Here is a 19,103-nt window from a genome sequence, read left to right on the forward strand (position 1 = left end):
GGATACGATTCTAATAATAAAAATACATTTATCTTAAATATATGCACAATAGCATGTAACAGTTAAAAACAGTATATTTCACGTTAATCTGGCCTATCATATCATCACACAATTTTCCCGCATACATGGTAAAATATTCAACGGGAACCTTTACTTGGCAACATTATATTTACGTCAAAAACGTTTTATTAAACGCAATTAGCATACATTGGATTGGAAAACATTTCGGTGTTCGGTAGGTAATTTTAAAGAATTTTCATTTTAAGTAATTTTTCACATAAAGTTTACCAAAATTAATTATAAAAAATACATGATCATGCAGACGTTATTTATTATAATTCTCAAAGCTACAGACTACTAGGAGCATACGTAGAAATTGAATAATACATTGACAATATACCATGTCACCTTTAAACCCTGGCATGTGGTCCCGCCCTAAAATAGGACCAGTCCTTATCCAAAATCAAAATCAAATCATTTATTCAGAAATTAGGCCTTCACAAGCACTTTTTCACGTCATATTCTCCCGTGCATGTCGTACGAGGCGACTAAGGGACACACACACAGCCTCAACAGCTGATTGGTAACGTATGCAAATGTATGCGTAGATCTTTGAAACTACGCAATGTATTTTGATGCGAGTTTTTCGATAAGATAGAGTGATTCAACAGGAAGGTTTATGTGTATAATATTGCACCCGTGCGAAGCCGGAGCGGGTCGCTAGTAGATAATAATTTAATTGTCCATTAGACAAATGTTGGCTTTCAATAGAATTTTTGTTTAACTTCATGTTTCAGACTTTCTATATAATGGAAACCAATTATTTATCCATTATTGCGTACAGATTAGAGATTTTATATTTACAATCTGAGTTTTATTTTGTGTGCACAACTTTATCCATTGGTCTTAAGCATCCTCCCACGTCCTCGGAGAAAAGGCTGCGGTGAAGTTTGTTGCGCCGCTTCTTCTTCACCTGCTCTTTGGAAGCCGGCAGTAGACTTAGTTCAAGTAATTTTTTGACGTGAATAAGTGATGTATATCATCCTGAATTGAATAAAGAATTTTGAATTTTGAGTATTGGAATCCGGCGTGAGTTTTTTGACATCCCTTACAGAATTGAAACACAGACTCGTATTAACAAAAAATGGCAAAGAAGATTATGAAGCATAAAAGAGAAAAGAAGAAGAAACATCCAGCGAAGTACAGCTGTCTCTCTCTGAAGAGCAGTTTAGATTCTGCGAAATTGTCTCTCACTCCTGCCTACAACGTTTACGTGGAATTTTGTCAGAAAACCACGTTACACGGTCTCCGGCATACGGTCGAGCACTCAGTCCACTATTTCGAAAGGTATTAAAATTTTACCGTTCTTCTCCTAATATTATAAACTAGTTTTTTGGCCGCGGCTTCACTCGCGTCAATTTCCCGCGGGAACAGTTATTTTTCCGGGATGAAAGGTACCCTATGTCCTTCACCATACTTCAAACTACATGTATGCAAAATTTCAAGAAGATTGGTCGAGTAGATAGAGCGTGAGGGGTAACAATGAGAGGTAACAATAAACTGACTTTCGGATTTATAATATTAATAAATAAATAAATAAATAATAAATAAATATATTAGGACAAATCACACAGATTGAGCTAGCCCCAAAGTAAGTTCGAGACTTGTGTTATGGGATACTAACTTAACGATACTATATTTTATAACAAATACATATATAGATAAACATCCAAGACCCGGGACAATCAGAAAAAGATCAATTTCCATCATGACCCGACCGGGGATCGAACCCGGGACCTCTCGGTTCAGTGGCTAGAACCTTACCACTGCGCCACCGAGGTCGTCAGATAGAGAATATTAGTTAGAATTAGGATTAAAATGTATGTACACCAAATGAATGCAATTAACTAAGACATTATGTGGGGCATACCTCATACCTTTCATCCCGTAAAAATAATTATTCTTAAACTTAGCGGACGAAGCCGCGGGCTAAATCTAGTAGTATCACGTATCAAATGCACCCATCCTACTAATATTATAAATGCGAAAGTTTGTGAGGATGTGTGTGTGTGTGTATGTTTGTTACTCTTTCACGCAAAATCTACTGGACGGATTATTATGAAATTTGGTACACGGGTATATAACCTGGAATAACATATAGTGTATTATTTATCCCGAAAATACCACAAATGCGAAGCCCCGGGGCGCAGCTAGTAATCTATATCTTTGGACGTTTTCAATGGTGTGTCCAGGTTCCTATGGTTCGTGCTGACAGTGAGCGCGTTCGGTGGCGCCGTGTATTGCGCGCTGAGCCAACTCTCGCGGTACAACTCCGAGCCAGTGGTGGTGTCGCTGCAGCGGGACTACAGGAACTTCTGGACCATGTTCCCGGCGGTAACCGCCTGCTTCGTGGACAGGCTGGAGCCGGTTAAGGCGAAGGAGATCATTGAAATGCAAGCAATCTTTACTTAACTCCAGGACAGCGATAGAACATACGAGTGAAAATTGTAGAAAATGTTTTGAGTTCGTCTTTCTCTTCACATACATACATATACCGTCTTATAATTGTTTATACGTGTTTTTTATACAAATCCGAACTAATATTATAAATGCGAAAGCAAGTTTGTTTATTTATTTGTTACCTCTTCATGCTCAATCTACTCAAACATTGTTCTTTTGAGAAAGGACATAGTGTATCTTTCATCCCGGAAAAATAACCGTTCCCGTGCGAAAGTTACGCGGGTGAAACCGCGGGCCAAAGCTAGTCTATACTATTATTATAAAGTGGTAAGCGTTTGTGAGTTTATGACTTTGTGAGTTAGTTATAATGTTTGAGGCAAGTTATCTCCGACAATACCGAACTAATATCAAAAATTCATTCGCCATTAGAAAGGTACATTATCCAAGTTTGCTATAGTCTATATTTTATCTCAAAATTTCCACGGGAGTTCTCACACTTCGCCCCGCTATAGTATATGTTACCAAAACTAAAAAAAGGAAAATTTTTGTATTCATTAAGTGTACGTTTAGACAAAAGTCGTAGAACAAAAGATGTTAGTCTCTAATGTACCTTATGCGCCTTTGCAAGGTTATGCGTTAGATACCAGTGACCCTGTATAGATTGCCAGTAAACTAGACATGTTTTCTCCTTCAGGAACTGGAACGTGACAGAGGAAACTGATCCAGAACGTTACGAATACTACTACGGATTCCTGGAGCTGGTCACGGACGTGTCCTTCCGCACAAACTTGCAGAACTTCTGGAAGTACCAGAACGACGACAGCCTACTTGATGTGGACCTCATGCAGCTGGTACTGGCGGTCCATCCCACGATGCTGCTCAAGGTCATGATATCGGATGTCACCAAGGAGGTCAATCAATGAAAATCTGACTGAAATCTATGATCAATACTATTCTACATGCTTTTATCTAGTTTCACCTGTCCCGTTGCCGTGTAATCAAATCTGTAAGCAATTCAGATTTCTTCCACATCCAGTTGTCCTACAGAGTTGAAATTTACCACGTCGCTTCGGTTTCCGTGACAATGCATGACCTGTTTTGGTGCAGCCCGCACCAACTCCAAAATGAGGGAACTCTTCAACAGTTTACAGCACGGACGTGGGATTTTTGTCAGGCGTTAAACGCCGAAAGATCTCTCTGACGACATATAAGCTTTTGACAAAATTTACATTTTTGTAAAAAACTTGTTTATGTATACTAACTAGATCTTTACGTCGGCTTTGTCCGCGTGAATTTCCCACCGGAGCAGTTATCTTTCCGGGATAAAAGGGACCCTATGTCCTTCTGCGTACATCAAACTATATGTGTGCAACATTTCAAGAATATTGGTTGAGCATATAGAGCGGGAAGAGGTAACTTAATTTCGCATCTTAACTAATATTATAAATGCCAAAGTAAGTTTGTTACCTCTTTAACCAATCTTTTGCATAATCGTTTGAAGTATGGAAAAGGACACCTTTCATCCCGGAAAAATAACTGTTCCCGTGGGAAACAACGCGACAGAAGCCTTAAGAGCTTGTAAATTCAGGTGTACTGGGCTCCGGTGATGACGGAAGTAGGTATGTGCATGACCTTCAACTCCCACTACGCGGAGTTCCAGTTCATCCTTCAGGACGCGAATTGGCACAACGACCAGCTGCTCAGGTGTCATTACCATAGCAGCCAGTGCTTCGTCAGGATCGACGCTATGAACAGGGCAGTCAGGGTGGGTTTAACAATCGTAGTATCTAAGTAGTTTGTAGCTTTGGTAAATATCATTTAATTTAGAATATGTCGTGAAAAAATGCCTGTGAAGGCCTAATTTCTGAATAAATGATTTGATTTTAATTTCGTTATTTTGTAATTTCTTTCGGCATTTCTTCTCGGCAGCGGTCGTTCCGAAATGTCAGTAGTTTGTAGCTTGTGAGAAATAACTATTATATATATTAAAATTGACGTGAAAAAGTGCCTGTGGAGGTCTAATTTCTGAATTGATGATTTGAATCTGAAATGTTTAATTCGTCGAAGTTCTTCAATATCGACCGGAGCCGAGACTGTTTATTTTTTAATTTAATTTGAAAATAGACAGATCTCCTTAGTATATAGATATCTTAGATTATAATAACGGCTCGTCCCGGGTTATACCCCTAAATCTTCCTCGGGAATCACTCTATTTATTGGTGAAAACCGCATGAAAATCCGTGCAGTATTTTTTTAGTTTATCGTGAACAAACAGACGCGGTAGAAATTGCTTTATAGCGATAAGTCCGCCTTTGTGCCTTTTAGGTTATTTTTCTATGGTTCTTTTTTGTAAATGTCGCTTTTGGTGCAATAAAGATTGCATCTTTAATATGTAAGGATAAGAAGAAATAATAGACTGCAATCAAGTGGGTCGGTGCAAAGATAGCCTGGCTAGGTCGGTATCCTTCACCAGTCTCTAACATGTGCGATTACGATTCTCCACACAATCGATGGCTCATCTCCTCGCCTGTCCCGAGTGTCCACACACCTGGTACTCGAGCTGACTTGATGCCAGCTTGCGATGAAGCCATCTAAGCGGCTTCGTTCTGACAAGAATATATTTTCAGCACCCAATACAGAATTATTAAATGACAGGTATTAAACGCGCATATGTATACCTTTTTTGCAGTAAATCTTAGACGAAAATTCAATATTTTTGTGTTTTTAGCCACATATTTTTAGAACAATTCTATCAAATTTAGATAGATAGATAGATAAACTCTTTATTCACAAAGGAGTACAGTTACAACAAGATATTCAAACATAATTAGTGCAAAGGCGGACTTATCGCTAATGCAATTTCTTCCAGCCAACCTTTGGATGGAAAGAGACACAAGTAAACTAAGAGGGTGCACTAAACTTAACAGTATTAAATAATTAGACAACAAAAAAATAAAATATTAGAATAAAAAGATATAGAAGAAATATATAAACATACAGACAAGCGTAAAGGTTGTTGTTATAGGACAATGGATAAATATATAATAGATTCAAGAAGACTAATATAATAAAACAAAAGGCAAATATTAAAAGATTAAACTCTTCTTCTGGTGAACTGTATTTTTTGTTAATAATTTGACAATTTCGGAACACCAAATTGCAAAAGAACAATTAGGTAAATTACCTTTGTATTTATTTCATTTAATATTTTAGAGAAAATAATACATAATATTGTCTTTTAGTGTACCGCAAAGGATTTTTTGTTAAATATATTGTATTTGTACTAATTAAAAACCATTAACAACGGGAAAAAAAACAGGTTTTTAAATGCAGTTTTTCAACTCTAAAGAACTGTACTTTTTCGTTGGAATTAAGTAGTTTTATTATTCTAAAAGAAGTGCAAACTAATTTTGATGGTTTTATTTTAATAATTTCCCAAGTTTATATATATACCTGCAGTTTAATATAACAATGCAACGCGAAAATTTAAAACTAGGAGCGTTGTAGATTTGCCAATCGACACTCAAAGAATTAATATAATCGTGGTCTAATGGCGGTTCCTTCGTCCAATATTTTTGTAAACAACCTCATTGGTTGTTTAATTGGTGCGTTCTACGAATTAAGAAAAAAAAAACCGTGATTACGGTAGGTAGCTTATCGTGCGTTCAATATTTTAAGTTAATATGTATTCCAGTTCTTTATACACTCGCCGTTCGAGATCTCCACATCGATATCCAACCCCACAGGGGAGGTGACGTCGGGGGAGGAGATGATACTAGACTTCAAGGTAACTTGATGTTAAAACTTCGTACTTTTTCACTTCGAGCACAGACCATTTGGTTGGAAGCGGTGGTGGTGTAATGGTTAAGATCGTGGATGGCCTGTGGGTCGAAAGGTCCCAGAGTTTGTATACCAATCTGACTCATGTAGAGTAGTTTTCATCGACCACCACTTGCTTCCGGTGAAGGAAAAACATCGTGAGGAAACCTGAACACTTGTGTTGATTATTAACTTGTGTGTGAAATGGAGAAGGCAATGGCAAACCACTCCATTAATAATGCCAAGTTGTTACGTATGTTTCATTCAACCACAACCGTCAGCCATGAGGAATACGACTATGAAGCAGACATACCATTTAATAAGGTTAAATGGGATGTGACTTCAAGGTAACTTTCAATTCAATTCATGTATAACATGATCAGTTTAGGTCGTAAAGTGGGTCGCGTTAAGAGTTGATGGTAACCCCTCAGGCAGTTGAAATCGAAGCAGCGCCGAGCGTGAAGCATCTCCGGCCGGAACAACGCCGCTGCCGGTATCCAGATGAGTGGATCAGTAATAACATTAAGGTAATCTTAATTTTTTTTTCAAATTCAATTTCATTGATATACATCACTTATTGACGTCAAAAATTAGTTAAACTAAGTCTACTGCCGGCTTCCAAAGCGCAAGTGAAGAAGAAGCGGCGCAACAAACTTCACCGCGGCCTTTTCTCCAAGGACGTAATATAATTATTAAAAATACTAACAAAAATAAGAAATCACGACATAAGTATGTTTGTTTAAAATCTGTTCGGCTGTTCAAAAGTTGTAGCGAAATGAATATTGAAAGTCGGGGGTATTTTTTATATGATTTGCCTAATAAACTTGTTAATTATCAGATACAGCTATGAAAAATGATATTTCCCTTATTGTATCATAATTATTTATCAAAAACAACATGTCACTTCTTACCATCGAATCGAATCGAAGTGTGACGCAGCGAACCAATTAAATTGCAGTGTGGCTGTCGTTGCGCCACAATGGCGCAATATGATTGGTTCGCTGCGTCTCACTTCGAATCGATTCGATAGTTAGAAGTGGAATGCAAACCCGCACTTCGCCCGATGGTCTTCGTATAACTTCGTAATGACTTTCCGCTATAATCCCCGGCTATGTCTACCCCGTAATCACAAAAAAAGTGATGTAATTGTATTTCAGGCTTATAGTTTCGGTCTGTGTCAGCTGCATTGCCGCAACCGAATGGCTATGATGTTCTGTGGCTGTCGGCCGTACTTCTATGTGAAAGGAGGTGAGCTTATCAACGTTATTAAGTACATTAATATTATAACTAGTTGTTCTCTGCGAACTTAGACCTTGCGGACACAATATTTTTTACAAAATAGTGAATATTTAAATAAATAAATAAATATATTAGGACAAATCTACACAGATTGAGCTAGCCCCAAAGTAAGTTCGAGACTTGTGTCACGGGATACTAACTCAACGATACTATATTTTATAACAAATACATATATAGAAAAACATCCAAGTCCCGGGCCAATCAGAAATAGATCATTTTCCATCATGACCCGACCGGGGATCGAACCAGGGACCTCTCGGTTCAGGGGCAAGCACTTTACCACTGCGCCACCGAGGTCGCCAAGTGAATATTTGAAAAACGACTTAGCGATTTTGTTGCCCCACGTAACTTGAAAATTCTATTGATAACTCCTACATACCTTTTGAATTTCATCAAAATCTGACCAAAGTTATCGCGATACAAACATACATAACAAACAAACAAAAATACTTTTGTCCCAAGTTGACTGGTAGACCTCGCTGGCTCGCTCAATTTATATCGATTTTACAGTAATTTCTATAATTTAAGATGGCCCAATATGCGACGCGCAAGGAATGGCGTGTATCGGGAGGAACGTGGAGATTCTCATTAACCTTCCCAAGAATCTCGCCAAGTGCTCGTGTATGCCACAGTGCAACGAACTCAACTATTATTCTCATACGAAAAAAGTGTTTATTCGGTGAGTATACAACAGAAGCGGTGGTGGTGTATTGGTTAATTAAGACCCCAGGTTCGAATCCTACTCGTGCCACATGAGTTTGTATATACCAATTTGACTCATGTATAGTAGTTTTCATCGACCACCGCTTGCTTCCGGTGAAGGGAAACAACGTGAGGAAACCTGAACTCTGATTGATTATTAACTTGTGTGTGAAATGGAGAAGGCAATGGCAAACCGGTCCATAAATAGTGCCGAAAAATTTATTGTGTATCATTCCACGTACCTAATGACAACAACCCTCAGCCATGAGGAATCCGACTAAGTAAAGAAATTTTTATCATTGATGATAGAACAAAAAAGAAAAAAGGTGGGATAGGTCAAGTCTCTTTTACAAAAAAAAAATAGTTTCAAGCCTACTTTAAAACAAAATATATTTTGATATCAAATTTTATTTGACGTTGACTGTCAAAACCTGAAAATGTCAAAGTCGTAGAATGACAGGACTTTAAATTGACGAAGACGTGAAATGAAAAACGATTGGACAGGAATACAATCATATTTTCATGTAAAAAAGTAAATTTAACTTTATTTAACTTAATTTAAATTTAAATTTATTTTTAGTGATTTTGAAGAGAGCTGTTTTTGTTTGGCTTTTTTAAGCTTGTCATGTATCCCGTTCTTTGCCGGGCACAAGTCACCCGTTTCCGCGTCCACGCCACATAACATTTCCCGCCAAGCTGTAAAGAGGTGGTGACACAAAAAAAAAATTAAAGAATATATTTTTTTAACCAACATGAATGGGACATACGAGGGCGCTGGCGGTGTCAGCGAGTCATCGCTGCGCATCAATCTGCTGCCTCCCAAGTTCCGGCTGCACAGAGACGTGATCTTCACCCTGGAGGATCTGTTTGGTGCGATTACACCTTTTCTTTTCATTTCATAAGACCTATCGCGCAACATATAAATACGTAGCACGTTATTAATGTCCACATGCGGTCTGTTCTTCCAATATCGTACACGCATCATGTAAACTAAAGAGACAACATGTGGGCGTAATAGTACCTATTTTATGTTTAGTAGCCTCCCAGCACATCAATCTACCCAAAATATTTGATCGAGCGAGCGAAGCGACTTGTAGCTACAAGTCAATATGGGGCAAAAATATGTTTGCAACGCAATAACTTTCGAACCGTGTTGGTCTGATTTTGATGAAATTTCAAAGGTATGTAGGATCTTTTTAATTGAATTTTTATGTTCGTGGGGCATCGTAGTAATCGTCAAAATGTTCGTGGGGTTAAGTCGTGTTTGAAATATTCACAATTTTGTAAATAAAAACTCATCAATAATTTATTGTGTTCGCGAGGTATATAGGTTCGCGGCCAACAACTAATTGTAGACAAAAAATATGTTCAAGTACTTATGTAACATGTGTAAAATGGTAACTTAAAGCTAAAAGCATTCCAGTAAAGCATCATGGAAAGATAATTTGGGTTGAAACAGTTCTGAAAGCCCCACCACGAATCACACAAACACTAGCAAACGTTGCCAGAACTCTTGCTGTCTCATTTTCCCATATCGTATACGCATCAAGTAAAAAAAAAAAAAAGAAATTGTGTGAACGCAATGTGGTGTTACATGTTTTATAGTATTTACCCCTGAAATCGAACTGGACTCGAGCCTACGCCACTGCCTTACCAGGACAAGTGTTCTTAACACCAGTTCCAGTAGTTAGTAAGCCTGTGAGAAAATACTATTTAATATAAAAATTGACGTGAAAAAGTGCCTGTGAAGGTCTAATTTCTGAATAAATTATTTGAATAATCTCCGAAACTACCCCAACCAATTTCAAAAATTCTTTCACAATTAGAAAGGTACTATTAACCAAGATTGCTATAGGCTATATTTTAGCTCAAAATTCCCACTGGAGCGACGCCCCGGGCGACATCTAGTATAATAATAAAATAAATAGATATGCTTTATGAATTCATGGTTATCAAACTGGTACCAACAGCATCTCTGGGCGGCACGACGGCGCTGTTCGTGGGCGCGAGCGTGCTGACGGTGGTGGAGACGGCGCTGTTCCTCGTGCGCCAGCTCGTCGACCACCTCAGCTTCCGGTGGCACGCTAGGAGGCTACAGATTCTAGACTAGCTACCTACTTATAGGGATGGGCAAAAAATATCGATATATTAAAATATCGATTTTTTTTATCGACGATATATCGACTTTCGATATTTATTTTCAGATATAAAATTCATATCAAAATCTACATAGTTTTTAAAGCTCTGCTGTCTTCGTATGCGTCACATCATGTATTTCACCAATATGATTTCTTAAATTTAGTAAATGGGTAGGAAGGCAGTAGACTGTATGGGTTTAGTTTCTTTAAATTTCGAATATTTTGACAATTTTTATAGATAATCGCTTATTGAGTAGAAAATATCGATATATCATCAACATATCGATATTTTTAGTCAATATTTATCTATACATTTGAAAAATATCGATACGATATATATATATCGATTTTTCTCCCCCATTTGCCCATGTCTTACTTACACTTACAAAATTCTTAGTTATTTGAATATCAATTGTTTCCAAATTCTTTCTGATGAACATTGTGTGACTTTAACGTAGATGACAAATTTGTGTTTTGTTATTCGAAGGCCGAAGGAAAAAAATACTATGATAATGACAGTGCTTTCCAAGACGTGACAAAAATAAAATCACACGTTTTTGAACTCGTCCTAACCCTCCTTATACTCTGACGTGACGTCGCGATTGAGATTAATATCTTAAAAAAAAGCTATGTTCGTTCGATAGCTACTTTTGTCTTTTCCCGCGAACTCTGGGCTATGGGCGTAACAGCTTCAAATCCAACCGAGAATTAGAATGCAAATAAATATTTCAATTTCCATTCCATCCCACGAGAACGATTCTGACAAAATTAAAATGTACTTGTATGTAAGTAGATACCTATGTTCTTTAAAAAAAAATCGTGTAAACCTATCCTTACCTATCACCTATCGTACGTCATACAATAAAATATAGATTGGTCAAAATATTTTCTTTTTCTTCCCAATTATACCTGTTTTTGACCTGCAACGGCAGATTTAGAATTATTTTTGTGATAATATCAAAAGTCAAAAATTTAAAACTCAATCTGCGTGGATTGTTTGAAAAAAAAAAAGCATAAAATGTTAAAGTTAACCTTTTTGCGAAATGCTCCTTTTGAGAATTAGTCCAGTTTGTGTTTTGTGAATTAGCCATTCTGCGCATGAATCCATTTGAGACTGTATGGTGCCAATTTGCGAATTGGGCACGTAGCTAAGCACGAAACTTCTGATTACGTCTGAAACGTCTTTTTGTGTAATGACATAGCCTATTGTCTTTTTTATGACAATATCACTCAATTGTTTTCAAATACCAAGTCTGCAAATTCAAACAAGCAAAAGTAGACCGAGTATTGACAATGGACAGTGGACACTAAAAACAAACTTATTTTCTACGCTTCTACAACTTTACAACTCGTTAACCAACAAACCAACGAGCCCACTAACAGCTGCAAAATTAACTTTGTTTTGTGTGAGATATAGTAAAACAAGCTTTTCAGTAAACTTGATTCAAATAAAAATAAACCTTAATTCAAGGCGTTAAGGATTTTTATGAACGTATTGTTAAGTCTGCCAACTGATAGCGGAGTTATGTGTCGTAATTGGGCTTTAGCCTCGTTTAGGGCAATTTATATCTTAAGACGTAGATATAAGGGTCATTGATTGATACAAAGATAATAGTGTGCACAGAAAATCAAATGAAAATAGTGTGGCGCGAAACCGCGGCGTGGTCGGTCGCCATTGCCGCGTTCCATTTTCAAAATAAGTGCCCAAACTTTTTAAATCCGCGTCGCCGTGATATTACCTAGTGATGTGACTTAGAGAAAATAATTAAAAAGTTATTAAGTACATACGTTTATGAACTGTTTAAAACTAATAATATAATTAATTTATTGCAAATTATTGATGTATATAAAGTTTTTGTGTCTACAGTGAGCTAGTTTGTTAATCGCTGATGTAATTATGGCCAAGGCTGAATGGATTCTTAATACTTAGAGGTAAATAAACACTTACTAATTATTTATTCACACAATTTATAATTTCAAAAATATAAATGGCAAAAAAATTCAATGATAACACAGCCTTGCTATCTAGTTTTTATCGAATAAAAGAAAAAAATTGTAGCATAAAATTTAAACTGATAGGTACTTTAAGTAAATATCTCAAATAACGATAATTTAGGAACTGTATGACATGACAGGGTGATGTCAGTGTGACATAACAAACACAAAATGCCATCATTTCAATAAAAGCTATAAAATAATAGTAAACTACATGTGTATGTAGTAAAACAATAATATTTTTCCATGGATTTTTATGTACTTTAACAATTACAAGTGACATTAAATTATATTTTTTTAAACATTTTCGTTTCATATCTCTAAACTCTTGAAAAACTTTAATGTGATCAAGTAGGTACCTCATGTGAAAATGTCCCATACAGAATGAAATGAATGCAATTATTGACGCAGCGAACGAACAAAATAAAAAAAAAGCAATTTCCTTGTCAAAACACAACAATCCGTGACAATATCCCTTTATAGTTTTCATTCTGTAAACATAATTTAATTTGCGTCGCAAATTCACAATTGAATCCCTTTTCAGTGACGTCATCCTTTTATTCTATACGATGGAAGATATCTGCGTGTGTAGACATGAACTAACCGATTAAATAAATATATTTAGTACCTATATCTGTTTATGACTAAAATCCGAAGTGAACACCTAGGATTTGTTACTTAGGTGACCATATATGAGTGCATGCGAATTACGACCTTATTGACTTTCTATGTTTTCTTTGATTCTTGATGCAGTAGGTATGTAGTGTTAGAGTTGAAACGCAGGCACACTCGCCTCACGCGGACGAAGCCGCAAACAAAAACGAGTAAATTATTAATCGATGCATTTGCCCGCGTGAACAGTAGTTTGTTAGTTTTTCAGATTTTATTCAAGTCGCCTAAAGGCATCTGACATGACTTTGACATATATTTTACCGTTATGAAAGTTAACCCACACATGGTGCTTCTAACTTCAAGAAGAATAGGTACGAATAGAAAAACAAAGATTTAATTTTACATTTAGGCAATTTATAGGTACACAATTTTTCATGTCATATTTCAAGAGACAACTTACCTTAACCTTTAAATACATACTCACTACACAATAAGCATAAAAAATTAAAGAATATTGAACGATAAAAAAGCACAATTTTATTTGTTGTTGATCTCTGTGCACAATATTCGACAGTTCTATTATTTAAAAAAATATCTCTTTTTTTTTTTTCAGAACAAATGACATTTCAAAATGGCGGTCACCAGTGATCTTATAGCACACGACGAGCCTGGGAACACGAAACTCCATCCTTATTTGGTTGCCTTAGTGTAAGTAGACAGGAACTCGTAGTACCTAATTGGTGTTGGAGGCGTCCATTGGCTGTGGTCACCACTTTACATCATGTTGGGGTGCAGCCTTGCTCAGCAGTATAAATACGATGGATATAAAACAAAATTTACACAAACATGTATAATGCATATAGAAGACGTACTTACCTATAAAAACACATGGAATGAGTAGGTACTCCGCCGTAGTACTTAATACCTATAATAATTCCGTGTAAAAACAAAACTACTCGCTAAAATCTTGTCGTTTGTCTTGTTTTTTTTTTTTTAATAACTCACAATTTTTTTGCAAAGCGGGATTTTGAACTCTAATGAGTAAAAATATGCGTTTGTTTCGTCAAACGCGGGACGTAATAGAAAAAAAACCCGGAAATATATAATAGTTTTTTTTTCATATTTTTAATAAAACAACAATAAGCTAAATTTTATTATAGATTTATGATGTCGAGTTTTCTTTTTCCTTATGTAAATCCGAAAAGCGGGACAGTAAATTCTGAATCAAAAATCAGGACGTCCCGCCAAAATCGGGAAGTCTGGTAACGCTGGGACTTTACTTGCGACTTTGTAAAAAGATATACTAGCTGCGCCCCGGGGCTTCGCTCCCTTTGGAATTTCGGGATAAAAAGTACCCTATGCGTTATTTATTTCTTTTAATTTCTACCCGTGTACCAAATTATAACAATCGGTGCAGTAGATAATGCGTGAAGAGGTAACAAACAAACTTACTTTCGCATTTATAATAGTTGGGAAGTTTGGATGTATCCTGAGGGCGAAGTACGGGTTAGCATTTCACTTCTCACCATCGAATCGATTCGAAGTGAGACGCAACCGATCTAATCACATTGCAGTGTGGCTGTCGTTGCGTCACAGTGGCGCAATGTGATTGGTTCGCTGCGTCTCATTTCCAATCGATTCGATGGTGAGAAGTGAAATTCTAAGCCGCACTTCGCCCTCTGTTTTCTTTTGTCACGTAAATGAAATATAGCTTATCTCAAAAATAATATTTTCAGGGTGTCAGTTCTCAAAAGGAAAATACCATTATAAAATGTTCAGTTAGTTTTTTATCTTTAAAGAAAAAACTAATTATTGTCGTCAAATCGGTTCTAAAAATGCGAGACCACGTGTGGAAAAACGTGACTCCGTTTCGAAATAGACCTATGGGTCTCGCGCGAGCGACGTACAGTCAGCTTCGTGTTTTGTTTATCATTTTCTGAGCTTCTGACAATTTTATTGAAAATACAACTTTTTTTTTATTTATTTAAATTTTGACATTTTCAATAATGATGTTAATTCGTCCTCTTAATTTTTAATATACTATGTATAAGACCTACATTTGTTAATTGACGTCCTTGGAGAAAAGGCTGCGGTGAAGTTTGTTGCGCCGCTTCTCCTACACCTGCGCTTTGGAAGCCGGCAGTAGAATTACTTTAATCATTATCCAAATTTGAATAAATTATTTTGAATCCGAAATTTGATCTGAATTGTCGCAGTCTGAAATGATATATATATCCCTCTTTTAAGAATTAAAAACGATTATAATATCTTTGGTGAAATTATCGTCAAATCTTAAGATATCCCAAGATAACACGATATAATCAGGTAAGTATGATAATCATCAAAGTCCTGCTTCACCACGGTTTAGCTACATTATCGTATTCTAATTTAGTAACATGCAATCTTTATCGATACATGTTATCAATTTATCAATTGAATTCATTTAATCAGAACTTTATTACGGATCTAAATAGTACAGACTTTTTGAGTACGATTTTATTGTCAATTCCCGAGCAGAAACTGTCAATACAAATTAATGACACATAAAGAAAAACCAACAGGCCCAACTTTTACTACTAGATTCCACGTTAGTTTGAGAGTTACTAATATTATAGACTAGTTTCGGCGTGGTTGACAACAAATGGCTCAGGATAGAGATCTTTGGAAGACAGAACGGGAGGCCTTTCCCCAGCAGTGGGACACAAAATACAGGCATCAAAGAACATATATAAATGCGAGTTTGTGTGGATGTGTTTTCTATCTATGTTGTTGTTACTCTTTCACGAAAAATCTACTGGACTGATTGTTATGAAATTTGGTACACGGGTAGAATGTAACCTGGAATAACATATTTAATCCGAAACTCCCACGGGAGCGAAGCCCCGGGGCGCAACTAGTAGGTTATATATTATACCTTCGATCAACAATACCAACCAATTTTACATTTTGAGTTACCACTGAATTTACAACACTGACTGTACAAGCAAAACGAGTTATTTCGATGTCAGCGTGCGGCATTTAAATATAACACCAACATAAATCTCCTTGGCCTATATAAAGGGCGGTTGATTATCTAAAATTCTTCTCGCGTATTCTTGGTTGCATTCTGATCTGTGGCGCCGTGAAGCCCGGGGTTAGAGTGAAAAATAATGCTTAATTTGTTGGAAATAACGTGTTGGCAAAAAGTAAGAGACGACATTTAAAGAGACGCATCACGCGTGGCATTTGTTCGCGCATCGCGCAATATCTACTGGATGGAATTAGATGCGGTTTCCACAGTTGTATAGCGGATGGTCGAACCTAAAATCTGGTATAGGTTACATCGTGATACGTTGCTTAGAACCCGAGATATTGACTATAATAAGGTAATGTCGGAAGTATGAAGTAAACGCGAGAAAAAGCTAGTAAATATTAATACTCATCTGTCAATGTATTCCCAGATCGCCTTGTACGACATCCAGCCGTATTCCAAGGCGGAAACGCACAAGTTGTTCAAATTCAAATTCAAATTCAAAATTCTTTATTCAATTCAGGATGATATACATCACTTATTGACGTCAAAAAATTACTTAAACTAAGTCTACTGCCGGCTTCCAAAGCGCAGGTGAAGAAGAAGCGGCGCAACAAACTTCACCGCAGCCTTTTCTCCAAGGACGTCAATTAACAAACATAGATCTTATACATATATTAAAAATTAGGAGGACGAATTTACATCATTATTAAAAATGTCAAAATTTGAATAAATAAATAAAATAAAATATGTATTTCCAATAAAATTATTGAAAATTGTCACACTAAAAATATATATATATAAATAAAAAGCTAAATGTACAAAACGTACGTAATAATGTTCAGCTGATTGTACTTGTGATAACGTTTTATTGTACGCGTGTATGTGCCTATTAGATGACTAATACAGGTTAAAGGTACACATAGCGACTATAGCGGCTTCTTCGCTCGTGTAAAACTTTATTAATAAAATGCTGAAGCCTATATTGCTTCACAAGGTTTAGTATATCTCTGTGCCAAATTTCACCAATGTATTTCACCATATATTTTTTGGGTTTTGGAGGTTATTTAATTCAAAGCCAAAATACAAATATTTTCTATTTATTACAATACAACACAAAAGTACATATTATGATGGTCTAACACAAAACAGACAAACACTGGCACGTCACTAACGTCCACATGGTTTCTTTTTAACATGTCGTGTACGCATCGTCGAGAAATGATAGAACGTGTGGACGCAAAGACGTGCTACGTGTTTTATGTCCCATGGAGTATGGAGTTAAACTTCTCCAACAATATTTAGTACTTTAATAAATACCTATTAGCTCTGTGGTATTTTACATGCATCATGGAATGAATAGGTACTCCGTACAACAAAGTACTTACTAAATCCATGACATGCATAGATCATGTTTACATTCTATGACATGACAATCGGCGGGAATGTTATCTGTCAACATTGTGAAAAACGTTTAATTCGAGAACAGTGAGTTTTCTCAGTGGCCAGTTTATCTTATGCCGGCTCCACACTGTCGTCGAATAGTACGCTAACTTTAGCGGTTCAACATACATTCCTGGTGTTTCTATTGGATTATAGAGAAGGCAATGAAAGACGAAATTAAATGTATTAATTATTTATTTCATTTTGAAATGCGTGTGTACGTATGACGCTTAGTTAAGCCAAGGGCCGGGAATACACTAAATTCTGAAGATGTAAGTACTTATATAACTCGTACTTCGGTAATAAAGACTTATTGTTTTATATATAAAGAACGAAAGAAAGAAAGGGTATAATATAAAAATATATATAGAAATAAACAAAAATATATGTACTCCTGCAGATAGAGGGAGAGACACATTTATTTTTGTTTATTCCAACAGTTTAATTGCGTTAAATAAAAGATTTCACACTAACTACGCATTGTTGTCTACGCGTGTGTATAAGTTCGGCGACGGAATGGAGGCTGGCAAGGTTTTGGCACTGATATGTGTTGACGTACGTCGAAACTTCATACAATTTTGTCTGTCGACGGACGTCGAAATGACGGAGACACTGAGAAATAACGCATGACTCTAACATCCTGGACAAGCGTTGTCCTGTGTCACATTGATGTGACATACATAAATAACATAATATATGTATGCATAAGAACAATGACTCATTATATGTTGATATATGTATGTGGCAAGTTTGTTTTACAAAAAATGTCATTTCTTCACCGTTGAGTTCCCTCGTTAGGAGCCGATCCTGGGTGCACTGATCAGGTCATGTTCATGCAAACTGAAGCAAAATCGATAATGCCAACTCCGTAGGACAAATTGAAGTAGGTGAAATATAACTTGCAATATAATAATATTGATTATAGACAGACAGACAGAGGCAGCGTTGCCAATTTTTTTTTTTGGCAAAGCGACATTTTGAAACCTAATGAGTAAAAAAATAGCGGGAATATTTCGTCAAACGCGGGACGTAATAAAAAGCGCAAATTAAATATAGTTAAGTACCTAAATAGAAATAAAAACTATATTAGCAAAATTTTATTGAACATTTTAATTACTATTAATTAATAGATTTAACGTTTGTGCAAAAGTAATGCGGCTGTCGTATTTTTATAACTAAAAAGCGGGACGGAGCTGTCCCGCGCGGGACAGTAAATTCCGGCGTCAAAAATCGGGACGTCCCGGCAAAATTGGGACGTCTGGCAAATGGACAGAGTCCGGCATTACTCGCGACTTTGTATGCCTGTAAAAAAAAAACGTTTTTCCCTTGTGCTTTGTTAGCATATTTAATCTATCACCAAACCATCAACCTGCGAAATCTTCCGTCCAAATAATATCAGGGAAATATTCGCAAAACCTTAAAGATATATTATATATTATATTAAATGAAGTCGGGATCTCCAATGTATTGTCCCATTTACTTGGCTATTACTTTATTATTAATGTATAGAACCCAAATCAGATTGTTATTTTTTTTTTAATGAGAAAAAAGCTACGAATCACGTCGTAGAATAAAATTTGCTTGTGTTCTATGTGCCCAAGCAGTCTTTAGGAGGTTTTGCGTTT

The 19,103-nt window shown here is 36.3% G+C and overlaps 2 protein-coding genes across 6 annotated transcripts in view; both read left to right on the plus strand.

Moving 5' to 3' along the window:
* Positions 1 to 208: 208 nt before the first annotated feature.
* LOC128682638 (sodium channel protein Nach-like) lies at positions 209 to 8,627 on the plus strand. 2 transcript variants are annotated; one of them, XM_053767516.2, is made up of 9 exons: positions 209 to 235; positions 1,115 to 1,347; positions 2,253 to 2,453; positions 3,155 to 3,371; positions 4,049 to 4,225; positions 6,155 to 6,247; positions 6,711 to 6,806; positions 7,437 to 7,527; positions 8,107 to 8,627. In XM_053767516.2, exons 2-9 carry the CDS (start codon positions 1,145 to 1,147, stop codon positions 8,259 to 8,261), a joined length of 1,233 nt encoding a protein of 410 aa, XP_053623491.1. In that variant the 5' UTR covers positions 209 to 235; positions 1,115 to 1,144; the 3' UTR covers positions 8,262 to 8,627. The 2 variants fall into 2 exon arrangements, with proteins under 2 accessions (XP_053623491.1, XP_053623489.1); XM_053767514.2 differs by lacking the exon at positions 209 to 235 and having other exon boundaries at positions 924 to 1,347.
* Positions 8,628 to 12,046: 3,419 nt separating this feature from the next.
* Positions 12,047 to 19,103, plus strand: part of LOC128682636 (uncharacterized protein) — a 34,187-nt gene continuing 27,130 nt past the window's right edge. For 3 of the 4 annotated variants that reach the window (XM_053767510.2, XM_053767512.2, XM_053767511.2), the window contains exons 1-2: positions 12,048 to 12,350; positions 13,639 to 13,733. In XM_053767510.2, coding sequence (XP_053623485.1) covers positions 13,657 to 13,733 — 77 coding nt within the window. In that variant the 5' untranslated portion in view covers positions 12,048 to 12,350; positions 13,639 to 13,656. Of the gene's footprint in view, positions 12,351 to 13,638; positions 13,734 to 19,103 lie in introns of all 4 variants that reach the window. The other variant, XM_053767513.2, reaches the window with a different exon arrangement.

Source organism: Plodia interpunctella, chromosome 30 (genome assembly GCF_027563975.2).
Source record: "Plodia interpunctella isolate USDA-ARS_2022_Savannah chromosome 30, ilPloInte3.2, whole genome shotgun sequence".
Taxonomy (NCBI): Eukaryota; Metazoa; Arthropoda; class Insecta; order Lepidoptera; family Pyralidae; genus Plodia; species Plodia interpunctella.